The 27,455-nt window shown below is 46.5% G+C and overlaps 1 protein-coding gene across 1 annotated transcript in view; it reads left to right on the top strand.

The window, feature by feature from the left end:
- Positions 1-27,455, top strand: part of GAB2 (GRB2 associated binding protein 2) — a 182,286-nt gene that overhangs the window by 138,034 nt on the left and 16,797 nt on the right. The window contains exon 3 of the mRNA XM_075546351.1: positions 15,652-15,895. Within this exon, the coding sequence (XP_075402466.1) occupies positions 15,652-15,895 (244 nt within the window). The remainder of the gene's footprint in view (positions 1-15,651; positions 15,896-27,455) is intronic.

Raw genomic sequence — 27,455 nt, 5'->3', positions numbered from 1 at the left:
GAGTGGTACTCCAAGCACCCGAGAGCACTGAGGACTTGGCCTTAGGGAAGTCTGTGCTCACCAAGACGATGGGGAGATGAGCAGGAGCAAGAGGACTTGATGTCATAGGAGCCAGGGGGAGGGGCTTAGAAAAGTGAATATTTAAAACTCTTGGCATCCTGTTGCTTGCTGGGCAAAGTTCAGATCCCATTATACGTTACACAGGGTCCCTCACAGTCCGGCTCTAGGCTGCCTTCACAACCTCATCTCTGGCCACTCTCCTTCAGCCTCAGGAACCAGTGTCTCCACCTTCCTTGCCTTGCTGGCCCGGTTCCCTGTGTCTAACACCCCACACTTCTCTTCCCCTGCATGCACCCTTCCTGACCTAGAAAATGCATACCCGTCTTTCACTGCCAGAACCAGTGTCACCTGTCGTGGTGTTTTTGCTGACATTTTATTTAAGCACTCATTGCTTAAGCCCAATCCACCCTGCTGTTGCATTGATTCTAAGTCAGTGACCCAGAGGACAGAGTAGAACTGCCCCATTGGGTTTCTAAGGCTGTACGTCTTTATATGGAGGCAGGCAGCCTCATCTTCCTCATGCAGAGTGGCCTGTGGGTTCGAACCACTAACCAGGTAGCAGCCAGATTCCTAATGTACTGCATCACCTAGCTAGGAATAATTAACTACCCCCTTGCTAATGTTTCCATATAATTTTGTCCATTACTTTGCTAGGATTTTACTGTGTGAGTATTTTTTCCCATACTACTCTATCTCCCTGAATAAATTTGTTTTATATATCTTTGTATCCTTCTGTTTGTGAAAGAACATATAGTAACTGCTCAATAAATGATTTAGTTACTGTATTTGGTCATAACTATACAAATATTGATAGTTGTACAAAATTATAGTTTTAAAAATATCAGATTATTTCAAGATAATCATCGGGAAAAATTCACCATTGGAAAAGAGGTGGGGGTGGGGAAAGAGTCTCAAAAATATGCCAATCTTATTCATAAAGCTTAGGGTCTGAGACACCAGAAACTATCTGTTGACTCATGCCATAAAGTACAGTGAGAAAGAAAAAGCTTAGAAAAACCATGGGAAATGTTCAACATACTAAATCTGCGGAGGGAGCAGTGTGCCAGTGATGAGAAGTTCATTTGCATACCTACGATTTGTTTGTTGTTTGTGGTCCTGCCCCAGCCCCTCGCCCCTTTTTTAGATGTTGGTCTGAGAGCCAACTTCTTTATGGCTGATGAGTCATATTAGTGAAAAGACTTAGCCAAGACAGGAAGGGAAATAGTTTTCCTCGGATGACAGAGTTCTAGAATGTGAGATCCTGAAGGGCCCTTAGAGTGTTCAGTTCCAATTTCACTGACTGACAAGAGCATACAGAGGTCAAGAGAGGAGAACTCATTTGCTCAAGATCATACAGCCAATTGGAACCCAGGTCTCTTGACCGTCAGCTAGTGTTACAAATGATATTCAGGCTGATACCATCTTGCATTTGTATAAGGCTATGTCATGTATGAAGTGCTTTTATAGATGCACTGGTTTAGAAGGTCAATGTAGTATAAAGAGCATGCATTTTGGGATCTCATAAACTGAACACAGTTGAGTTCAAATCTTGATGTACTCTTGGGTAACTTATTTTACTTTCCGGACCTCAATTTCTGAGTCAGTAAAGTTTAGGAAAAGTGGATTCTTCAAAATTTTACGATGATTATGTGAGAATGTACTTGAAGCGTACAGCATCGTGTTTGGGACATCTGTCGGTGGTACAGTGGTTAAGCCCCCAACTGTTAACCAAAATGTGAGCGGTGGGAACCCTCTGCTGCCCACTGGGAACCCTCTGCTGCCCTCAGAGAAAGCTGTGACACCCCGCTTGCACACAGATTCCTAACTTTGGAAACCGTATGGGCAGTTCTGCCTGTGCAATAGGGTCACTGTGAGTCAGCATCAACAAGGGATTATTTGTTTGTATGTCTTCGCAGCAGCTCTGTGAGCAGCTATTGTATCTTAGGCTATTGTTAACCCCTCCAAACTGAGACATATACTCTGGTTTTCCCAAACTCAGAAACGTTTTTGCAGTCTATAGATCGTATGCAATCTGTAAGTTGATCATAGAGATTTAATTGAGTTTCTTGATTTTGAAGCACATTATACTTGCTATTGAAATACTCAAAAAAAGGTATCTCCTTAAATGTATAACTTTGAACATAAGCTCATGTTTACATAGAACTTCTTCTATATCAGGCACAGCCCTGGTAGCATCATGCGTTCCCTGTGTGACTGCTCGCCACAAGGTCAGCAGTGTGAACCCAGTGGCAGACAGACAAGACTGTCTGCCCCCATGAAGAGTTATAGACTGGGAAACCAGGAGCAGAGCTACTCGGGTTGCTTGCTGTGAGTCAGAATTGACTTGGAGTCAGTGAGTGTGGTCCTGTTGGTTCTAAGCCTTGCATGAATATTACTCATATAATCCTTTGAGGTAGATACTATAATTATTCCCATTTTATAGATGAAGAAATAGAGACACTGTGTTAAAAGAATCTTCCCTAATTCACAGAGCTATTAAGTGAAGGAGCTGAGATTCAAGCCCAGTCTAGGTCCAGAATCCATGCTCTTGACCTTGAAGTCATATCCTGAAGTTGTGGATGCTTCTCCTTGGCTTGCAGTGTCCTGGTGCCTGTCGAGGGGCTTTCAAGTGTGCATAAGGATCCTGGGAAACACTCAGCCCTGTCTCTGCTCTGTCGTGATGGCCTTGTGTGGATTTGCCAGTGTGGCTCTTATCACTACATTCTTTTAAGAGGGAGTCATTTTGGACCTCTTGCTGCATTTTCATTTCAGCCTATGCCAGATTTCTCCATTGCCCTAAACCCTAGCTGCAGTGTTCTCTGAAATCTAGAACAGATGTTTTCACGCCCACCGCAGTCCACATAATTACAAACAGAGCTATAGGCCAATTATGCGGCTTGGCAGTTGGTGAGTAAATCCCTTCCTGCGGCGAAACTCACCAGGAGTAACAGCTCTATGGACAGAGGGCCCAAGGACAGGTTTCTGAGATCACTGGTGCCCTGAGCGGGAGAGGCTGTGGACAGAGGGACTAGAAAACCAGGCTTCTGAGTCTGGTTTGCGTACAGCATATAATTGGAGTGATGAGTGGTTCATTAAGCAGTGTTTCAGAGTGGGTATATTCATTTGGGTTCTCTGAGAAGTCAAGATGGGTTTAGACAGGCTAGAGACTTAGTGTGTCCAGTGATAAAGGGAGCGGCAGAGTCAGGGAGAGCCTTTAGCGTGCAGCGTGGGTCTGACACCTGGGAGGGATGGGGGGAAGGATGGAATCAGACTGCTTTGAAGCTCTGAGACATGTCAGTGGACACTCTAAAGCCGGAGTGTGTCATTAAGAAAGCCCATGTCTCACAGGGACGAAGCTGCATCCGTAGGGAACATCCATAGGAAGCGTGGCCTTGATGCAAACATGGGGCCTGAGGGTGGAGGCAGCGCCCCGAAGGGCTGGGAGACAGTTATACTACCACGGTAGATCTGGGTGGCATCTTTTTATGGTCAGTACACGAAGGTGCTCGTGGCGAGCAGGGTATGTAGCGTTCTCTTAAGGAGCCTATAGTCTAGTGGGAGGAGACAGATCATAAATAAAACATAGATCGGTGGTTCTCAACCTGGGGGTCACGACCGCTTTGGGGGTGTCGAATGACCCTTTCACAGGGGTTGTCCAATTCATAACAGTAGCAAAATGACAGTGATGAAGTAGCAACAAACATAATGTTATGGTTGGGGGGCGCGCATGAGGAACTGTACTAAAGGGTCGCAGCATTAGGAAGGTGGAGAACCACTGTTCTAGATGGTACCAATAAATTCTTAGATGAAAACGAAAAGATAGTTGTGCTCTAGAATGACTAGAGACCCATCTAGACCGGATCTCTCTGGGCCTTGGTTTCCTTCTTAGTCATCTTATAATAGCTGGGTTTTTGTTTTGTGTTGTTCTCTTGCCCTAGATCATGTATACCTTGACAGACCTAATCAGAGATGGGTGTCCATGTGGCTTAAGGTGTTGTCCCTCCGAGTGCTGTTGGAGTACAATTCTCCCGTGGGAACACACGTCTTGTGGGGAAAGCCTGAGCTGCCAGGGCAGGAAAGCACAGGCTGAAAGACACATCTGAAACCCAGAGATTGTCACGACACCAGGACACAGTGGACACGGGCTAAGAGAGAGCCCCCACCGTCCCCTGCTCTCACACAAAGGCCAGTTGAGCCCATCGCCAACCTCTGCGACCACACGTGGCTCTAGTCAAACCACGCATGGCGCTAGTTCAGGACCTTCTCCCATGGCAGAGTCTCCTCTGCATGGAGCTTTGGGGAAGAACTACCCTTGGCAAGCACCTCTGTGCTGCGCGCACTGCCATGCCCCAGTGGACTCCAACGTACAGGTCCCTAGAGGACGCGCTAGCACTGCCCCTGTGGGTTTCCGAGGCTGTAAGTCTGTATGGGAAGAGAGAGCCTCATCTTTTTCTCGCCTCTGTGCAATAGACCTTGGCAGTTCTCGTCTCCTTCAAGAGCCCTCCAGATAGATAGTTTACACATCTTTGGAAACTTAAGATCCTTCAATCCAAAGACCGGCCCAGGCTCCACAATGAGTAAGCTGAAATTCTGTCTGTCTGATCTGGCTCCAAAGCCCATGTCCTTTTCCCTACACCAGATGACCTCTCCCCAAGCCAGCATTGCGCTTCGCATGAATGGGTATCTCCCTGGTTCCCTAGACATGAGGGCGGGAGCTGTTGGCAGCCCGCCCCCACACCCAGGCTTACTGTTTTTGAGGTCTTCCTCTTGCTCTTCTTGCCACTGCTGTTAAGGCTCTAAGCCCGCCCACACTGTAATACCTGCCGCTTGTGCTGGTCGTCAGCGTCACCGAAAGCAAAAAAGGGAAAGGCCTACCTCTTAGAAACTTGGCTAGTGAGTGTCGTCCCCCCCAACCCCCCCCCCACACACACACTATTATGACCCAAATTCTACCTTGAAAGGCTGGATAGAGCAGAGCATGTACACTGGTGCAGATAGGAGCTGGAAACACAGGGAATCCAGGGCGGATGATCCCTTCAGGACCAGTGGTGAGAGTGGCAATACTGGGAGGGTAGGTTGAAAAGGGGGAATTGATGTCAAGGATCTACATGTGATCTCCTCCGAGACGTCGGGTAGGGCAAGATATGACAAAATAATAATTTATAAGTTATCAAGGGCTCATGAGGGAGCGGGGAGCAGGAGGAAGGGGAAAAAAATGAGGACCTGATGCCAGGGGCTTAAGTAGAGAGCAAATGTTTTGAGAATGATGAGGGCAATGAATGTACAGATGTGCTTTATATAATTGATGTGTATGGATTGTGATAAGAGTTGTATGAGCCCCTAATAAAACAACAACAAAAAAAAGAAAGTTGGCTAGTGTGAAAATATCATGAAATACAAGAGGTGTTCAGAAAGAAAGCTCATGGTTAAATAGAATGAAAGGCAGTGGGATTTCCCTATGAATTGTTGTAGCCCCTGTACTTTCAGTATTTTTGTCGAGGGATCCCAAAGTCAACTGCCTCATTGACATGTGAACTTGAGGTGCCCAGTAGGCGGATTCATTATCGGGGTACTCTGTAGATCCCCAGGGTTTCTTGGGGGAAGGAAGAAGTGCTGGTGTGCTGGCTGGAAAAAGAAAACTATCTCCTCGTAGAGCCAGGACAAGATCAACTCATTCTGGCTGATCCATAGTCCTAACACAGTGTGCACAGTCAGTCCTCAGAACCCAAAGCAAATGAGAGTAGTCACTACTCTTAAAGGGGGGGGGGGTGTGCACCCAACTAACCCACATCCCACCCTGAGTAATAGGAGAAAGGCTACTACATACTACAACCCATGTGCACAGTAGGTGTGTCAGGTAAGGTGAGAACAAGGCTTGGAATCCGGTTTCTCAAATGAACACAGCTAAGTAGAGATTTGATGTCTAGCAAAAGAAACAGCCCAGAAAACCTCCCTGATAACCATATTTTCTACCTGAAGAACGTTAACATTCAGATCTTGGGACTGTTTCTTCATTCTCCTGATCCAGGGAGTCTGGATTTTGACAAGAGTATGTACCATAATGTATTCATGAATACCTTCAACTTCTGATATTTGCTATGCACAGAACACCATCGGCGATATGGAGTTCCGGACTTCCTAACAGTCTAGTTTTAGATGGCAGATTGGTGAATTCACAGCTAAAATTAAGGGCATAACCAAGCACTTGAGAAAAGACTTAGGGTCTGGAGCTATGGATTGTAGCAGTAATATCTATAAGAGCTCCTAATAAAATGTTACAGAAAAAGAAAAGAAAGAAAAGACCGGGTAGGCATGCTTAATGGTAACTGGATGGTTTATGGAGTCATGACATTTCTCATCTGTAATGTGAGAGACCCCAGGCCAAAGAAGGGTAAGTAAGACTGACCAGAGACGGCAACATGCCTCTGAGCTCCAGCTACTCACCGTCTTTCCTCTGTGCCCTTCACAGAATTGATTTCTGCCAGCTTATACCAGGAGATCGAGTGCATCAAGGTCAGGATGTTCTGGTTTGGCACTCTCAAACCCTGAGATGGTGGGCGGGTGGGGGGGGGTGTTTTCTTTCTGAGAGTCTTCCTTAGGAAGCAGGTGTGGGGGTCAGAGATCCAGAAAGGCCTCTGGGATCTCATGTTACTGCCTGCCTCTACCTCCCCATGTTTTCTTCTCTGCTTTATCATTTTTATAGCCACCAGGACACACATAATTTTTAACTTGGGAAATTATGTGTACTCTGCTTTAGCGATTTGATGTAGCACACTTTTTCTTACCATGAAAATGCGGGTAACAAAAAATTCACGACAAAATTTCCAGTCAGCAGCCAGTGTCTTGGTAGCCAGACATCGTGACTTGATATGCCCCCCAACATGCATTATAGAGAGAATACACACCTATATTCAGGGGACACATCTTACTTTTGGTACATCAGGAGGGCCCCTGGCTAGGAGATCTGAATTTGAGTACCACACTGTACTCCTGCCTCACTGCCTAACCTTGAACAAGTCTTTTCTGGGTCATAGTTTCACTAACTATGAATGAGAACTTGGGGGTAGGTTATTTTTTATGAATTTTAGACTCCAGTTGCCACATGACATGAATTATCATTAAGGGTAGAGCTCTCTTTCTTTTGTTTGTTTCTTTTGCCTTAAATTTGTAACTCCTACCTTATGATAGATATTAGAGGATGTTGAGGATATTCCTTCTTAAGTCATTTCAGACTTGATTATGAGCTTATGTAACCAGGAGCTAGTGACCCAGTGTTTCCCTCGGCACCTAGCAATGCCGTTTTGCTTTTTAGCAGTTTCATCATCTGGTCTTTGTTCTTTAGTGCGTTCCTCCAGCGGTCACCAGGAGCCCTGGTGGCATCGCGGCTGTGTGTGGGGCTGCTAACGGCGAGGTCAGCCATTCGAAACCACCAGCCACTCCTTGGGAGAAAGACCAGGCTTTCTACCCCAGAACAGTTAGTTTCAGAAACCCACAGGGACAGTTTTTGTTCTGCCTTACCTGGTCACCATGAGTCAGCACTGACTGGATGGATGATAGTGGGTAAGACAGCAGTCACTCACCCCTTAGGATCCTGCACCAGGCTCTATTTGGAAGCCACTCACCACCATCCGCTCCGCACCCGTCCACTGCTCGGAGTAAGCGGTGGATGGATGGACGAATGATAAGCCAACAATCATTTATGGAGTGCAGGAAGTCCTCAGTTTACAGTGGGTTTCCAATAACTGCATAGTAAGTCGCTTCCGATGTAGGTCAAATACTTTATGTTTAAAAGTTTTCATGATGCCTGCCTTTTATGCGTGACATCTTTATAAATCCAGCAGTGCTTTGAACAGTCAGTCATAAAGTTGGGCACCTGCAAATTAACATCTGAGAACAAGAGCATCAGCAAATGACATGCCGCACTGCACTTACTACTAATGATAAGGTGCGCGCGCGCACGGATGTAAATGCGGTGTGTCATAACTCAGACGAGCCATACTCGAGGAGAGGCCCGTGGTTCACCGGTATTTGTTTTCAGAAAACCCTGCTAAGAATCCTCTAAGGTGGGGATTCTCTTTGGCATTTTCCAATGTGGGAAACAAGGTGCAGTAAAAGAGCTCCAGCAGCTGGACTTCGTTTCTCTGGACACCAGGTCAGGGCCCCTCTCTGTTGACAGTTTGTTCCTGTAGAATTGGGCAGGTCCAGGGAGAACAGAGAGGTTTCAGTCTTTCACTTTGAGGATACAGAGATAGGACTCTGGAGGAATAAACTTTCAGAACCTGCTTTGCCCTTGATTTTTCAGCCCCTGAATCAAAACCCAGAGAATGTTAGGACGAAACCAGTGGGTCTTATCTAAATATTTGTGTAAATAGAATTCATGGGGGCTACGATGGAGCCAACTATTTGTTTAGTTTTTCGTGGATTTATCCCCCCCTCAAAGATGGCTTTGATGTGTATCCCTGGTCTAGACCCAGAGAGATGAGGTGGCTTTCCAAAGGTCACGCAGCAGAGCTGGGCCTCAGCCTTTTTCAGTTCTATGACGGCCTCCCATGGGCTGACATCATTCATCTCATACTGATCTTGAGCAAATTGGTTTCTTTTTTTCTTTTCTGCCTGAAATTTTTTTCCACGCATTTTATTGGGGCTCTTATCACAATCTATATATCCATTGTGTTGAGCACATTTGTGCATGTTTCCATTATCATTCTCAAAACATTTTCTTTCTATATGAACCTTTGGTATCAGCTCATTTTCCCCCACCCCTTTCACCCTCCCTTCCTCATGATCCCTTGATAATTTATAAAATATTATTTTTAAAATGTCTTACACCTACTACTGTCTACCTTCATCCACTTTTCTGTTGTCTGTCCTCCTGGGTGTGTGTGTCTATATGTCTATCATTGTGATCAGTTCCCCCTTTCTCTCCCCAGCTTCCCCTTAACCTCCTGGTATCGCTACTCTCATTATGGCCCTGAGGGATTTATCTGTCCTGGATTCCTGGGGTTGTCAGCTCTTATCTGTACCAGTGCACATGCTCTGGTCTAGCCGGATTTGTAAGGTAGAATTGGGGTCATGATAGTGGGGGGAAGGAAGCATTTAAGAACCAGAGGAAAGTTGTGTTTCATCGGTGCTATACTGTACCCTGACTGGCTTGTCTTTTCCTTGTGACCCTTCTGTGAGGGGATGCCCAATTGTCTATAGATGGGCTTTGGGTCTCCATTCCACCCTCCCCTCATTCACATTGATTGTAGCAATCTTTTACCCCACACAGGTGAGAAAGAAGGGACAGTAGCAACGCTGAGATTTATTTCAGATCTGTTCCCCGAGACTTTGTAACTGTAGTACTAGGATATGTTATTCACTTCTCTGAGCTTCAGTTTCTTCTTCCTCTGGGGCCAAAATGCAAGGAACAGAAGTTATCTACAGGAGATAAACTAGACACACAGTAGCCGTTGTAATGATCTATGTCTTTTTCCTTCTCAATCATTCCCCACTTAGATATCTCTACAGGGATAGCCACACCAGACTTACCAGCATCAGTCAATGCTGACTCACACCAACCGGACAGAACAGGGTTGAACAGCCACTCTGGGTTTCTGGGACTATGGCTCTTGACGGGAGTAGAAAGTCTTGTCTTCTTCTCCAAGCGCTGGCTGGTGATTTTGAACTGCTGGCCTGCAGGTAACAGCCTGGCATGTAAGGCCTGTGCCATTGACGTTTCTCAGACAAGACTATTTAGGACAAGATTGGTCATGCTTGCCTCCCAAGCATCCATGAAAGCTTGGGAAGCATCTCAAACCTGTTGGCCACTCCTGGGGTTTCAGCCAGCTCCTTGTGTGTGTTCCAGGAGCAAGATAAAGAATAACTGGGTGCTCCACACATGCTTCCGACTCCTCACTGCAGCCCTACAAACTGTGGATTATCCTTTTTTTAACGAGAACGGGACCAAAGAGTTTATGTAACATGTCCAAGGCCCAACAATAGGAAGCAGCAGCACGTGGCCGCCCACATACATGTTCACTGGTCTGCCACTTTACCTGCATACGCCTCAGAGTTCTGAGAACCACTGAAGTTGAGGCTAGGGTGGACCCGTATACATGGGGAGAGAGGGATTAAGATAAAGAGGGCACTGCGATAAGGGAACTAGTCATTATTTGGCCAGTCATCTTTTCCAGAAACTCAGGCCAACCTCCCCTTTCCTGCCCCTGTTATCACTAGCCAGTGCATGGCAGGGCTTCTGGGCTGAAATTTTTCAGAGCTTTCCTGTTGTAGAGTTTTGCAAGGAGCTGGGAGGGGTGGTTTGTATGCTGGGCTGGCTTCCCAAGAGCGATTGTGAAAAGGAAGGGGAGTGGGTCTGTTATGGCCCTAAAAAGAAGGCAGGAAAACAAATTGACATTTGCCGACATTATCTTTAGTCTAGACTTGGAGATTGAAGCCCAGGCTAGCAGTCTGGAAACCCATTTTCTTCTTGCTTAATGACCCAAGGCATCTGCTTCTAACAGCCCTGCTGATGATGATCCCAGACAGCCCGAGACACACATGTTTGGGATGTTTCCTTTTATTTTGACCATTCTTTCCTTCCCTGGAGGGGTACCCAGGCAATCCTGTTCCTGGCTTATTTGCACACAGGACTTTGTTACTGCACCTTTATCACTTCAACTCTTGTAACAGCCCAAGGAGATAGGCAGACCTGGGATTCTTCTCCCAACTCTGTAGGTAGGGAACTGAAGCTGAGAGAGAGAGAGAGAGAGAGAGAGGGAGAGGGAGAGGGAGAGGGAGAGGGAGAGGGAGAGGGAGAGGGAGGGAGAGAGAGAGAGAGAGAGAGAGAGAGAGAGAGAGAGAGAGAGAGAGAGAGAGAGAGAATGAACGAACTGCTCCAGTGCAGTTAGTTAATGGCGGAGCTGGAACCAGATCCTGGCCTCTCTCCTCCAGTCATGTGCATGAGGTCCACTCCATGGGAGTAGTCCAAGTTTCAACCCACGTAGATCTTCTCTTCTTGTGCTCTTCCTGCTTTGGGGCTGATGCTCCTACGACCTTGCAGTGATTATGAGGTGAAGCCTGAACCGGAAGGTGGGGGAAAGGGTTCAAAGGCAGTAGAGTGAGCTGATGAGAGGAACAGGATAGAATGTTCCTTAAGCCAGTCTACTCCAGTAAGAACTGTGCATCAATGGAGCCTTCTGTTTCTCTCCTCACAGGGGACTCAAGAACCTTTTAGAAGGGAAGATGTATTTCATTCAGCTGCTACGAATCTCTGGCATTTAAGGTGTCCTGTGTGTCGCAAAGGGCTGTGTGTATCTTCCTTTGAAGCCATTTCGGTGGTTTTTAGGGTACTCAGAAAGTTTGCAGAGTCACCACTTGCTAATTCAAGAACATTTTATTACCCCCCACAAAGAAAGTTCATAGCCATTAGCTGTAATTCTTCATTCCTTCCCACCCCACCCCCCAGCTCTCAGGCAACCCTTCATGGCCTTCCTGTCTCTATGGGTGTGGACATTGGGTATCTGACGACTGGCTTCCTGCATGTAGCGCCACATTTTCAGAGCGCATCTATGTTGTACCGTGTATTGGAACTTCACTCTTGTACGGCTGGACAACATTTCATTATAAGGATCTGCCACATTGTGTTTAATTACTAGACAGTTGGCGAGAGTTTAAGTTGTTTCCACTCTTGGGTTTGAATAATGCTGCTATCTCCAGTCGTGTGTGTGTGTGTGTGTGTGTGTGTGTGTGTGTGTGTGTGTGTGTGTCCGTCCGTCCATCCAAACACAGGCATGAAAGCCACATCTGTGCACCTCCATCGACAGGAAGAGGAAGGAAGCTGACTTCCATGAGACAGGTCCCCCCTGGGTGCCAACCTTGTGTGCCAGCTCTGACACCAACCGTCTCTCCTGCAGCACTCTCTCTCTCTCTCTGCTGACTTGGATCATTTATCGCAGTAGCCACACTGAACTCAGAGGCAATCCTCATGATTTTTCAGGTTTATTAGGGAAGTTAGTCAGTTACTATCCAGTATGAGAAATGTAATTCTTTTGTCCACAGCGTGTTTTCTCAGCCATGCCAGCAGGCATACTTCCCTCTGGCCTCCAGCCTCTCAGCCATGGACCCCATGGCCCTGCCCTGTTTAGGCAAGTGTTACAAAACTCCTATAAGCCAAAACCAAAGTCACTCCCATTGAGTCAATTCCGACTTCTGGCAACCAATGGAGCAGAACTCTTGCCCCCGACGGATGCAGAGAGTGGCATAAGGACTCCCCCAAAGCTGGTCTCTCTGGGGTCGTTGGCTGCTCAGCGGAGAGGGAGAGGAAGAGGAAGAGGTGATGAGGATGGGACAGCCAGGGCACTATGCTGGCTGCCTTCAGAGCCTACCCTTCTCTGAATGCAACCTTGTGTTCATTTGTGTCAATTTCCCCTTGTGATAATGCAAGAAAACCTTGTTTGAAGTTTCAGGCTTTCTGGCACCAAGGAATAATCACATAATTCAAGCAAAAATCTTCAAAAGTTGCAAGAAGAAGTGGGATTATAGTAAGGTTTACTTCCAGAACAGCTTTAAAGGAACGTTTCCTGGGGTCACAGACCATTAGATGGAGCTGGCTGGTTTTATAGGCTGGTCTTCGTGCTGGAAGAATGGGAATCTGAGTTTGTACTGCCATGGCACCCAGCTCACTTTAACCCCGGTGCCTTCTTCACAGACCATTAAAACCTTAGATGTTGACCAAAACGCACTGGGGGTGCCTTGGCTTTATCTTTTATCCAGCAAATGTAGATAGTCTATCTATTGAACGCTTACCATGTGCCCAGACATGGTTTGGATACAAACTCTGCTCAAGATTTTCTCGGCTCTTGACGCATTTCCCCCCAACACCTCTGCTGTGATGTTTGGACTCCGAAACTCAGGGAGGGGAAGGGACTTCCCCACATCTGCAACTACACTAGGTCAAAGATTTGACTCCACAGTCTACCTGAGCTTCCAGCAGAGAGGGCTCCAGCAATAAGAATGGGCTGCTTCTCTTTACTGTATACCCATGGCCTAGTCATTCAATGTAGGGGACATGAAGGCTGGCGTGTGGCATGATAAACAGCCCGAGTCAGGAGAGACTTCCCTGTCATGCCCAGGAACCTGGACGTGGTGCTTTACTGAGAGAGTAGAATCTTACTGTGCCGCATCATTTATTCCGTCACCATGTATTTACCGATGAACTAATCTAGGTCACATAGTAGGCTTGAAGCTGGGGACAAGACTATTACAAAACAGACAGAATCCCCCCCCCCAACCACCCCTTCCCGTTAAGTGTAAAGTCTCATAAACAGCATTTTTCTGGAATTCTGCTTGGAACACAAGAAATTATTGGTGAGGACAAAACCTGTGGAAACAGAGGGAAAATATTTTAAGAAGAGAAAGAGCTTTTAAGTCGTCTTCCAGAGTCACGGGAGAGTGTTGAGCAAGGCAGTGACGTCATGGCATGGCATGGCCATTAAGAACCTGGGAAGAGTCGTAGTGATGCCTCCGCTGGTGCCTTGGGTAACTGACTTGGTGGCGACGGTGATGTACTTCACCGAAAGACCGCCTGCACCCGAGGAAGAGGAGGAATGCACTTGAGGTAGTTGGACCTGACCTGCCTGCGGGGCATCTGAACTGAGGAAGAGTGTCCAGAGAGAGACTTAGGAGTCCTGGGGTGGAGCCAAAAGCCCTGGTGGCACAGTGATTAAAACACCCAGCTGCTAGACCCCAAGGTCAGTGGTTTAAACCCACCAGCCGCTCTACTGGAAATCCCAGGGAGCACTTCTATTCTGTCCCCGAGGGTTGCTGTGAATACCAACCAACGCAAAAGCAATGGGGTTTCTTGGGGCGGAACCCTGGAGAACGCCCCAGAAAAGGATGAGCAGAGGAAAAGGAGCCCTGGAAGACACGAGGCTTTCCTCGGCGCCGTCCCGGTGTCTTCTACTCAGGCAGCAGCTTGCGATCCTTGCCTGTGCTGTGGCTGCCCCCGTGCCCGAGCACAAACCTCTGCTCCTCAACTATCAGAGAGTTCATCTTGCAAATCTAATGTCGTCATGAAGCCATTGATTCTGTTAACAAACATCCAGTTCACTCTGAGACCTTTAATGGGAATCCATTCCGGAGGTCAATACAGCTGTCAGTGGAACCGTTTCCCCAGGGGCTTGTTGGCTTTTTCTGCTGCACACTGGCAGAAGTTGGCCCTGCCCGGCTTCAGAGTAACCACTGCTGCAGAGCATTGATTAGCTGGTGATCCTGCCAGCGGCCCTGAGAAGGGTACAGCTAGATATAGGTCAGAAAGCAGAGAGTGGAAAGGGAACAAGGGTACCCCCCCCCCAACACCGCATTGGATGTGGATCATCCCAGAGAAGCCACCACCCCTCCAGCAACACAGTACCCCCCACCCGCCATGACACTGCCTGAAACTGCATCTTGAAACATTTATTTCTAAGGAATAAGTGTCGTTGTTGGTATTTAAAACGCTGCGTACATGTGTTCTTGCTTTTCTGCAAACTTGGACAGCGAGCCCTCTCCATACCTTAAACTGCGTTTACGACCTCACAGACAGAATTCTCAGAAACCCCTCGGCTCAGCAAGGAATCAGAATGACAGTGGATGTAAAGGAAGCGTGGGCCAAGTGCTGTTGGCCCCCCGAAGACAGATGGAGCCCAAGAAGGTTTCAAGGAGAATGCGATATCCGTGAAGGTCTTAAAAGTCTGTCTATAATTTTGCCAACAGAACCTAAGTGAAATCCAGGCAGCAGGAACAGCATAAGTCAAAACAAAGGATAATAAAAGACGCTGTTGTACTCGGGGACTGCTGCACTTCCATATGCCTTGTGTATCTGAGGAGAAAAGCAGGAAATAGGTCAGACTGAAAGCCTTGTATGTTATGCTACGAAATCTGGACTAAGCTTTAAAGCACTAGGCAAACACATAATACCATGTGCTCCGGTGTGGCACTCTTTAACTATCATCTGTTGTTAATACCTCACTTCCTGTGTAACATAACAACTGCACATTTGAGGTAGGAGTTCAGAAAGGGAAAAAGTCCATTAGAGAGCATGGATATAAGAATTAAAAAGTGAGAAACATCTGTGCTCAGAGGGCTTGGAATGGCAGACAAGAGGAGTTGGGGAGAGTCCCCAAGATGTTTGTGCCTAGCTCAAGGCCTCAACAAATGAACCTTCATCCAGCAAACATCCTTGACCAAAGTCAGCCTTGGCTTCGGGGATGAAGTCCTCCAAGTGCAGTAAGGGGACCCACCAAAAGTCAGGGTGTGCATGCTGGGTAGAGGTCATGCTCCTGGGCACAGGCAGCCAGGCTTCTTGGCAGGGGTAAATACTGCCCAGGTCGTGACTGAGCATGGCTTCTGGCTACTCAGGACCAGTCCCAAAGGAGTCCTCTAGGACTAAGACAGCCTCCTAGGAGGGCAAGGCTTCCCCTCTGGGGGACAGAAAGGGAGCTAAATGCGTGCGGCTGTGCTGCAGCTGTATTCATGCCGAGTTTTCCTTGTTTTTGATTGTCTTCTGACATCCCACTCTGGGATAAGGACACCTTTCCTTCCCTTTCACAGAGCGCCTTCTCTCTTTCATAGACTCTCTGAGAAACCTTGCCTCGGTGAGCCACGGCCCCCGCTCTTCGCCTGCGGAGTTCAGCAGCTCCAATCAGCACCTTCTCCGAGAACGAAAATCCTCCGCCCCTTCACACTCCAGCCAGCCAACCTTGTTCACGTTTGAGCCCCCTGTGTCCAACCACATGCAGCCCTCCCTGTCCACCAGTGCGCCTCAGGAGTATCTCTACTTGCACCAGTGCCTAAGCCGGAGAGCGGAAAACGCAAGGTAGGCGCTGCCTGGGGCAGGGAGGGGGGAATGACGATTCATTCACAGGTGCCAGTACTGTCTGGTTTGGGGTTTTAAATCTTCAAGATAAGGGAGTATATTTTTTCAGGTGAGCAATCATTTATATATAGCACAACTTCTTTTTCTGGTTTATATAACCTTCACTTTTTAAAAAATTGACATCATTCGGGTTGCTATAAAGTAACAATCATTATGAAATCTGTGACTTGATTTGGAGGGGGGAGGGGAGCATTATGAGCTGGAGCTTCAGGACTGTAAATAAATCAACCACTTGTTGGACTTCGTTAAGAGCCTCGCTATGAATCTTTAATGTCGTTGAATGGATCCACAACTCCCTTTTGCTCTAGAGCTGTGCTGTTTGGGATGGTGGCCACTATCCACAAGTGGATGTTTACAGTTGAGTTAGTCAAGATTAGATAGAATTCAGTAACTCAAGTGCACCAGCCACTTTTCAGGAGCATTGGTGGCATGGTGGTTACACATTGGGTGCTTAACCGCCAGCCAGGTCAGCAGTTCAAAGCCACCAACCACTCTTCAGGACAAAAGCGAGGCTATCTATTCCCCTAAACAGTCAGTCAAGGAAACCCCCAGGGCAGTTCTACCAGGTTCTAGGTGCACTATAAATCGGGGTGGACTCGGTGGCAGTGAGTTTGGGGTGGTGAGCCACTTTTCAAGTGCTCAGTAGCCACGCCTGGCTAGCGGTGACCACGTGGGATAATACAGTTGGGAAACCACTTCCATTACTACAAAATATCCTAAAGCATAGCAACCCTTTGCGCGGCAGAACGAAACACGCCAGGGCCGCACCACCCTCGCCCTTTGTCCTTGAGGACCTTCCTCTGCCCCCTTACCAAGCAGAATAGCCTTTCTCAGGGACTGAGCTTCATGACAGGGCCAGAGCACCTGACACCACGTTTCAGCATCTCACGTCTTTTTTTAATCATTTTATTGGGGGCTCCTACAACTCTTATCACAATCCACACATCCATCCATTCTGTCAAGCACATAATACATTTGTTGCCATCATCATTCTCAAAACATTTCCTTTCTACTTGAACCCTTGGTATCAACTCCTCATTCCACCCCCTCCCTCTCCTACCCTCCCTCCCTCCTTCCCTCACAAACCCTTGATAATTTATAAACTGTTATTACTGTCCGATACCTCCCTTCACCCACTTTTCTGTTGTCTGACCCCTGGGAGAGAGTTATATGTAGATCATTAAGATCGGTTCCCTCTTTCTCCCCCACATTTCCCTTCCCCTCCTGGTATAGCTACTCTCATTATTGGTCCTGTGGGGTTTACAGTTCCTATCTGACCCACTGTACATGTTCTGGCCTAGCAGGATTTGTAAGGTAGAATTGGGGTCATAATAGTTGGGGGAGAAGCATTAAAGAACTAGAGGAAAGTTGTATGTTTCATCAGTGCTACACTGCACCTGACTTGCTCGTCTCCAGCAGCATCTCCCTTCTAAGGAGTCAAGCATGAGGTCTCAAAATCCTCACACTAGTGAAAGATGAGGTGCTTAATATTAATGCCTCCCAATTTCAATATGCAGATGAATACTTGAGGGTCTGGTTGAAATACAAAATCTGATTGAGTAAGCCTGGGGCGAGTCCCGAGATCGTGCTTTTCTGATAAACTTCCGGATGAGGTCAGTACATCTTGTCTGCGGACAACACTTGGAGTCGAAGGCTCTCTGTGCCCTTCACAGCCATGACCTCCTGCACCAAGGACAGCAGGCTTGGTGAGGGGGAGGGGCAGCAAAAAAGAGGAAGGCCCCGGTGGCTGCAACAGTGGGTTCCGGAACAGTGGTGAGGCTGGCATGGGACCAAGCAGTGTTTCCTTCTGTTGTGCATAGAGGGTCACTGTGGGTCGGGACCAACTCGACGGCCCCGATGTCAGCACCAACTCCTTCCCTCCCATGATACCGCGAAAGCAACACAAGACAAATATATAAATGTCTCTGCTTGCATCCCCAGTTAGGGTCCACTCTCTTTACCCCCCACCTCCTTGTAAAGCCTTTGTTAATCTTGCCAGCTGGAATGAGCGCCTTCTCCAGGTCCCCATGGCAGCCTCTGGGTGTCTCTCTCTGACAGCACTTGGGACATTCTTCCTCATATTGTGGATGTTTATGCTAACATGCACTGCGCTCAGACTGTAAGCTCTTTGAGGACAAGACCCAGGGCACCTCTTAGGCATGTAATGCCACACGATACGATATCTGAATGGAGCTATTTGGTAAAGAGACACCAACAATAGAGGAGACAGAGCTCATTTCCAGCTGGGGAAGCAGCTGTATTGTGGGGCTTTGGCCAAACTGCTGCTTCCTCTGTGTCTTTGTTTTCACTCATGTGGGCGTGAGAGCAGGGGAATTTGGAGAGAAAATACGTTCAAACTGTTTGCAAAATTGCAAGGGAGTTGGATTGTAGGAAGGATGTTTTCTCCCGTCCAGAAAGACTATGTGATTTCTAGTAGCGGTGGCATAGCTTGTGTCATACTTAAACCACCTGGTCATAACAATGATAAAATCTCAGTAAAATATAAAAAGACAGCTGTTTGAAGGCACTGAAGAGCAACCAAACACCAGAAAAGCGTTGACTCTTGAAAGCAGGCCTCCACACTGATTTAACTGACATGGAATTTCCTGGGAAGGAAGTGCCTACAAAAGATCATCTGGGATGTGCACTGTACAACGGGGAAGGGCTAGAGATGCAGAAACTGTACTTGACCAGGCTGTTTGTGGAGAAAACTCAGTCTGTGGAAACAGTCCACAAACAGCCTGCATACAGAGACTTTAAGATAATAAATGGTGTCAAATCTTTGGGGAAACATGGATGTGATGGGTGAAGAGGTGGTGAGTTCTAGGGAAAATGTACGGTGACAAGGAGTTTAGAAGTTCCCGTTCTGCTATGGAGTGTCCTGGTGTCCTAGTGGGTCATGTGTTGGGCTGCTAAACACATCAGCAGTTCGAAAGCACCAGCCCCTTGTCGGAGAAAGAGGAGGCTTTCTTCTCCCATAAAGATTGATATTCTCAGAACCCCACAGGTTCTGAGACTGTTCTATGCTCTCCGGTAGGGTCATTAAAAGTTGGAATCGCCTCGATGGCAGTGAGTTTGGTTCTTTGGTTCTGCTATGGGAGCACTCTCCACCAAATTTAAAGGTTACCTACAGAATGAAAGTAGGCCAAAGGAGGAAGGTGAGGACAGTGAGCAAAGCGATGGAGAAGTGACTATGCAAAGGTAACTCTCCGTCTCTGCCTGGATTTGCTCTCAGGTGGACCCCATCACAAAGCCGTTCAGTGTGAAGGCACTTCCTGTTTCTGAGTAGAGTACTGTGAAAGGAGTCCCTTAGGGCCTGGGAAGAAGTGGGGGATTCCAGAGAGGAGAGAGCTGGAGCACGGGTCCCCTTCTAATGCTGGGTATAAACCATGGAAGTCAGGCTCCGATTGAGCTGCCCTCGGATGGGAGAGCTGCCGTCCCGCCTTTGAAGCCTCTGAGAGCTGCGTAGTTGATTTGACGTGCACTGGATCAATGATGCACCAGGCACCCCACTCAGGGGCCCCGAGTCTACACAGCAGTGTACTCGCCACTCACAGGCTAGAATCCAGAATGTCTCAGCACAGACAGAGCCAGAAGATCACAGCCCACTCTCAGGGGAGAAGACAATGTGCAAATCCCAACCCAAAGATGACAGGAATATCGGAATTAATCGAAGGTTTCTATAACCTCCACAGTAACACTGCTCCATGCAGTGAAGGAAAATGCACTTCAAATAAAGACAACAGAGAAAGACTGTCAGCCCAGAATCCCTTATCCTTTCAAAAGTATTGCTAAGCAATAAAAACAAAATGGCAATTCTCAAATGGAGGGAAAGTAAGAATTTCCAACAGAATGTTTTTTAAGAAATGATGAGTTCTTCAGCCGAAATAAAATGATACCAGACACAACGTTAGATTTCAGGAATAGAGAGCAACAAAAATACTAACTACCTGCATAATTATAAATGACATTTCTTTCCTCCTAAGTTTTTTAAGTTAGGGTTGACTACAGATTGATTTGTGTCTTCTAGAACGTATATAAAGGAATTTATACAGCAAGTGATTTTTTAAATTCATTCAATCATCATTACTTATGAGGGTTATTGGTACTGTGGCATAAACCATTAGTTTGTCCTTTTCATTGCCGAGTAATAATTCAGTGTATTGTAATTTCATTTACTCATTCACATGCTAATGGACATTTGGGTTGTTTCCAGTTCGTGTCTGTCATAAGTCAAGCTGCATTTGTACTTATGTGATCATGTACAAACCTTTGTGCGCACATTTGTTTTCATTTCTCTTGAGTAAATACCTAGAAAACTCTAGGCCCGGGTGGCTTTTCTGATAAATGCTATCATACATTCAAAGTTGAAATAACAGATCTCACTCAGATTGTTCCAGGAAACAAAGGAGAAGGAAATTCTTCTGCAGCTCACTTAATGCAATCAGCATAGCCCTTCATACCAACCCTGACAGGGGTATTACCTAGAGGAAAATGGTAGACCAGGATCCCTGGCTGGTGCAGGCGGCAGAGTTAAAAAGGCTTGCTGCTTGGGCCCCAGTGGATGCGTGCACAGGTGCCTTTCAAACCAGCCTTGTTCAGTCACACCTCTGCAATCGTGGGTGCTCACAGGCAAGTCAGACACTTGCCTTAACTAATGGTCCAAAATTAATTAGAGTCCCTACTACATGGCACACCTGTACTGTCAAATACAACTGAAAACATATAACTAGTGGAAGACAGACTAGGTGACTGAGACCACCTGGACATTAGACACCACGCATTTCAAAAGATTTCACTAGAACCATAAAAGGAAAAACCCACATTGTTGGTGGTGGGTGGTTGAGGGTTGGGTGGGAGGGATTTGGGGCAATGCCCTATCAGACAAGGGGTTTATCTCTAAAATGTAGAAAACTTCAACACCTTGACAACAAAAAGGCAAACAATTCATTTGAAAAATGAGCAGAGGACACGAACCGACTCTTCACCAAGAGAAGAACTTCAGACAGCCAATAAACATGGGGATGTGCTCAGGATTGTTAGCCATTAGAGATGCAAAGCAGCACAGTGGCGAGGCACCACAGCACCCCAGCTCTAACAGCAAAGTTCAGAATCACCAGAAACAACGAAGACTGCCAAGGATGTCGAGAGGCTGCAGCTCTCATACCCTGCTGTGGGAAACAGTCCAACGCTTCCGTCAGAAGTTGGAAATAGAAGTACCATAGGACCCAGCAAGCCCGTGACTAGAGCTACACCCAACACAGTCAGAGCAGCGGTGACAGCTGCAGGCCCTGCTCCATACAGCGCAGTTCCTAGTAGCAAAAGATGTAAGCCACCCACGTGTCCATCAGTGGCAAACGGACGAACAAACTATGGGGCACACACACCAGAGAATACACGCAACCTTCAGAATCACGATGAACCTGTGAAACACCACATCGATGAACACAGAGGACATGATGCTGAGCGAAATCAGTCCCTCACAAAAGGACAAATAGCATGTGAGACCCCACTATTATGAAAAGAAAGGTTTTTACACCAAGTAAGCAGTGTCTGATGGTGGCCAGGAGTGCGTGTCAGGGAAGGGAAGTTGCTAATTAAGAGGCAGATACATGTGAACCTGCGTGACAGAGAAGGCAGTATACAATAAGAGGGAGCTCGGCAAATTGTGGAGATGGCCATCAGTGACATCAAACAAGATGTACATGGATTGTTAAATTAAAAAGTTGATTTTCTCCGTCAACCTTCGCCCAACTCTCAACAAAAAAAGAATTTTTTTAAAGTTATGACTATTTAAATTAATAAATCCCCAACTCATTTGACAAATAAGGGTGGGGAGGAGAGAACAAAGAAAAAGAAAAATTATACATTCATTCCTCTAGAAAATGTGGAGAAAGCAAATTCATACCTTTTGTATAAAAACTTGGTTTTCTGGAGAGTGTGAATAGAAGGGAATTTTGCCACACCAGTAATGGCCATCTGTGGGAAACCTATGCTCATGTCATACCTGACAGAGGGATATTGAATTATTCTCCTAAGATTGGTGACCAAGAAAGAATATCCACTCTCACCATGTCTGATTTGAACTGGAGACCTGAGCCAGTTTACTTTTAAAAAGGAAGAAAAATGGATAAAAGGCACAAAGATCAGAAAGGGAGATGGAGTGCTTACTGTCTCTTTGCTCATGACTTTTGTTTATATGTTTTTTATTAAAACCTAAAGAATCTAGAGAACATCACTAAAACTTAGTAAGTGAAGTTAGTAATGATGTAGGATAAAAGCTCAATCTACAAAAAGCACTTTTTACATACTAGATCCAAACACAGAACCCTGCTGGCATAGGGGGTTTCGAAGGGCAAATTAACGCTTAAGCCTAATAAAGTTTCAGTGCCATCTCTGGGGGCATAAACCGTTGACCTGCTTGCGAGAGTCCTGGAAAAGCCTGTGGACGGTTCCACGCTGCACATGCAATGGCATCACACAGCAACAACCAGACCGAAATGCAAATATTTTTATATAGGGTGCCAAAAAGCAGGAACCATAAGAGAAAGGAAGTTAAAACTTTATCAAAATGGGAACTTTTGCTCTCCAGAAGAAACTGAAGGACAAGTCACGAATACTCCAAGCACATACACATCTGAAAGTGCGTCTGAACCGAGTCCATGAAGAACTTTCCTGACACCGTCATGTGAAGAAAACTACCCAGTTTTTTTAATGGGGGAAAGATTTGGACAGACATTTTGCATAATAAAAAAGTATAGGGATGGCATATGAAAAAATGGCCTTATCATTAGGGAAATGCAAATTAAACCTCCGGGAACTTCTGCTTCATAGCAAGGGTAGTGGCAAAACAACTAGCAGTGCCAAGTCTTGGCAAGGCTGCGGATGAGCTCTCATCCCATTGTGTTGCCTCTGGTGCTCACATTCCATACTAGGGTCTCCAGAAAAGGACAGATGCTTTAGTGTATAAAGTACTTGACATCCGTTATCTCAGAGGATAGCCAAAATTGATCATGGGACCGTGGTGTAGAAACTTTGAAGAGAACAACCCATCCGTCTCTGCCTAGCATAGAACAGACATAGTGTGGCTGAGTGGATTAAGATAGTGAATTGTCTTTAGTGAGAAGCAGCTTGTATCCCTGTTTTCATTCATGGAAAAATCTGCTGAAAGGCTACAAGGAGTTAAAGACCTGAGGGGTAAAATGTCATGTAAGTTATTATATTTACTGTACTTACAGCCACTATAATCCCTTCAAGTACTTGGTAGTATGTTCTGTATTCCTGCTAAAATGACTTCTAAATTGACTTTTTTCAACTGAGCTAAAATAAGTAACTACAGAGGTTGCCCTATGGGAGGCCTGGTGGTGTAGTGGTTACACGTTGGGCTGCAATCTGCATGATCGGCAGTTCGAAACCACCAGCCGCTGTGCAGGAGAAAGACTGGGCTTTCTACTCCTGTGAACAGTTCCGGTCTTGGAACTCCACAGGGAAGTCACTATGCGTCGGCACAGACTCAGTGGCAGTGAGAGTGTGACACAGGTTGCCCTAGTTATGAGTGTCCAACTTACCAACAACTCCTATTGCTGTTAGTTGCCATCAAGCCATTTTGATTGACGGTGGCCAATCAACGATGGGTTCCAGAAGAGGAAGGAGCCACTGAGTGTAGCCCTCCACTTTGCTGACCATCCGCTGTCCCTAACATGATGTCCTCGTTCCCTCCTCTGTTCGGAGCACCATGCTGGTTGGACTGCCTCCAGCAAAGATCCGTTCATTCCTCTGCAATCCACGATAGCGTTCCTATTGTGAGAGGAATCCCTCCTTCTTCGGTCTTCTTTCTGCATCCTCGGAAGGAAGTGAAAACATCATGGATTGGGTCAGGCACACTTCAGTCCTCAGTGGCAGCTTTGTGCTGTAAGACTTTGCAGAGATCTCTTGCAGCAGAGCTGCCCCCAGGTGATGCTCTGTTGGCTCCCACCATAAGTGTTGAGTGTGGATCCAAGTAAAACGATACCCTTCACAACCTCAGTATTGTACGCATTTGCCATGATGGGATTTACTGGCCCAGTGGCGAGGATGCTTGTGTTCTTCATCTTGAGGTGTAATCCATACTGAAGACCACAGGCCTGGATCGTCATCTCTAAGCACTTCAAGTTCTCTTCCCTCTCAGCAAGACTGTATCGGCTGCACATCGCAAGTTGCTAAGGGGCAGTCTTCCCATCCTGGGCCACATTCTTCTTCTGGATGTTTGTTTAGCATAAAGATGGAAAAGGATACAACCGTGATGCCTACCTTTCCTGATTTAAAAACGCGCAGTGTCCCTGGTTCTGTTTCTACAGAAGCACAGTGAAGTTGGTCTGGAGTCTCAGCCTTGCACACCGCTGTCCATCGTTGAATGCCTTTGTGCGGCCAATGAAACGCAGATCAACATCTTTCTGGTACTCTGCTTGCAGCCAAGATTCATCTTTATATCCCTTATTGCACATCCTCTTTGAGTATGGGTCGTATTTCCAGCAGTTCCCTCTGTACTGCTACATCTGTTTCCAAATTATCTTTGGCGAAATTTTACTTCCATGTGATTTCAATGATATTAACTTGATAATTTCCACATTCTGTTTGGCAATATTTCTTTGGAATGGGTATGAATAACATAGCTCTTCCAGACAGTTGGCCAGGTAGCTGTTTTCCAAATTTCTCCACGTAGACAAGTGAGTAGCTCCAGCTGCTGTATCCAGTTGTGAAAACATTTCAGCTGGTGTTCTCGTCAACATCTAGAGCCTTGTTTTCCAGTGCCTTCAGTACAGCTGGGACTTCTTCCATCATTGCTACTATTTCTTGATCATGTGCTACCTTTTAAAGTAGTGAACATCAACCAATTCTTTTATGTACAGTGACGATGTATTTCTTCCATCCTCCTCCTCCTCATTATTAATATTCCTGTGTCATCCAGTATTTTTCCCACAAGCAAACGAACTGCCATTGAGTTTTTTCTGCCTCACAGCAACTATATGGACAGCGTAAAACTGCCTCTATGGGTTTCCTAGACCATAACTCTACGGTAGGGAGGGAAAAAAGCTTCATCTTTCTCCCATGGAGTTGCCGGTGGTTTCAAACTGCCAACCTTGTGGTTAACAGCCCAGCATGGAACCCCCTACACTGCGAGGGCTCCCGTTGCAGCCCTTCAGTACCGCACCTCAAGGCTGGATGTGTCTCTTCAATTCACTCCGCTTGAGCAGTGCTGAGCACGGGCTGCCCTTTGCTTTTCTAACTCCCAAACCCTTGCGTGTTCTTACACTTTCCTTTGTCTCTGAAACCGCCCTTTGAGATTTTCTGTTGAGCTCTTTTACGACCTCATTTCTTCCTTTTGCTTTAGCTATTTATTGTACCTTCAAGATCAAGTTTCAGAGTCTTGTGCTAACCGTCTTTCTTTCTCTTTTTAGTCTTTTCTTTTTCTCCTGGTGTTTACTGACCTTCCCATTGCTTCAAGTGTGGTGTCCTGATGTCACCCCACATCCCGTAGGTGGTGTCATCCAGTCACCTACTGCTCAGGATCTTGGGTTGGCTCACTGCAGTCAGGTGAGATAGCCTCAAGGTCAAATTTTGTCTGGTCATTTTCCTCAGCTTCAACCCACACCTGGAGATGAGCAATTGATGGTTTGGGCCGCCCGTCCATTCTGACTGATGATGCTGTCTCTTCCCATGGACGTGGTTGGTTTGGTTCCCGTGTGCTCCAGCCAGTGAGGTCCACAGAGAGTTGACAGTTATGGTGTTGACAAAGGGTTGTTGCAGTGAGTCCTTGTTGGTTGTCTCTTCAGTGTTACATAAACTTGCTCTCACTTTGAACAAAACCCCTACTTGCCACAGATTCTTCATCACAGTCACTGTCTGTTGCTACAGGAGTATGTACAGCTTTTAAATAATTGAAAGGGCTTCAATCCTCTTCTTGCTCTAAAGTTAGGTCAGTTAGAACTGGATGCACATGCTCGGACTCATCTACAAACTCCCTGCACAGACACACGAAGGAGCCTCGTCCGTAACCCAGGGCCTGCCTGTGTTGAGAAGAGTAACTGACCCGTAGAAGGAGTTCTGACACAGTCAAGACAAGCTCAGCCCTTCTTGTCTCTGGAGACACATGTGCTTCCCGGGACTTATCTTGCCCTCCTGCCTTTGGGTCCTCACACCAGAGTCTAGCCAGTTTCCATCTGCATATTTCAGAGAGGCTTTTTGACCTGAACAGGTGGTACAGTGAGGTGAGTCTCAGACCCTTGGAACTTGTAACTCTGGGGAGGGTCAAGGGAGAGCAACATTTTAAGTGATGAGATTCCAGACTGAAAACATCCTTGGCCATATTCTGAGAAAGACGGTGGATAAAATGTAATATGGGTAAGGTCAACCCCCCGAGCTTAATTAACTCATCCATCCAATGGTTCCCGTTGACCAGAGGTAGAATGTGGAACTTTGTCTCAGGTGTACAGCTTTGCTTTGTTACCACAAGAGTGGGTGAGCTCAGAATTGCAGCCAGACAGGCCTGAGGGACAGAGGCCACCCCACCGCTTTAGAATCGTAATGCCGGATTTTCTGAGTGCCCTTCTCTTTCAGGAAGGATCCATTTGGGATCTAATGCAGGAGGATGATCCAATCTTCCTAAGATTTCCCGGGGCTAATTTGCTCATAAGCCTTTATGAGAGGGCTCAAAAAAAGTCATTTTTAAGCCTCCTCATATATGGTAAGTTGTCTTACAGTAAAAAGAGTTAGGAAAAATCAAACTGAGACCTTCATCATTACATTACTTAGAGCAGTGGTTCTCAACCTTCCTAATGCTGTGACCCTTTAATACAGTTCCTCATGTTATGGTGACCCTCCCAACAATAAAATTTTATTTGATGCTACTTTATAACTGTTATTTTGCTACTGTTATGAATCAGAAAACCCCTAGGAAGGGTCATTTAAAAACCCAGGGGTCGCGACCCACAGGTTGAGAACCACTGCTGCAGCGTCTTAACCCCAGAAACCAAACTCACTGCTATTGAGTAGATTCTAACTCATGGTGACATTATAGGACCAGGAAGGAAGTGCCTCAGGGGTTTCTGAGACTGTAATCCTTTGCAGGAGTAGAAAGCCTCATTTTCCTTCCTAGGAGTAGCTGGTGATTTCGAACCACCGACTTTGCAGTCAGCAGCCCAGATCATAACCCACTATGGAATCAGGTGGAAAAGGGCAAACCATGGTATAGTAATTGCAATCAACTTTCATATAAAGTGATACGGAAGTGTGTCAAAGAACAAGCCATTCCTAAAAGCCAGGGGCCATTGGGGCTGCTCTTGAGACTAAACAGATGCCAGAGCTGGTCTGTTAGTCGCCCATGCCCATCTCTTCAGGAGCAGTCTCCTGGCTGGCTGGAGGGAGGAGAGGATTTTGTTGTTGTTCCCATGCTCCTGGATGCCCTGAGGGCTCCCCTTCACACTTGCCTTCAACTGTCTGCCAAGATCACTCTGCCACTTAG

Source organism: Tenrec ecaudatus, chromosome 4, assembly GCF_050624435.1.
Source record: "Tenrec ecaudatus isolate mTenEca1 chromosome 4, mTenEca1.hap1, whole genome shotgun sequence".
Classification (NCBI taxonomy): Eukaryota; Metazoa; Chordata; class Mammalia; order Afrosoricida; family Tenrecidae; genus Tenrec; species Tenrec ecaudatus.
Note: the sequence above shows the minus strand (reverse complement) of the source record. Positions and strands in the feature narration are given on the sequence as shown.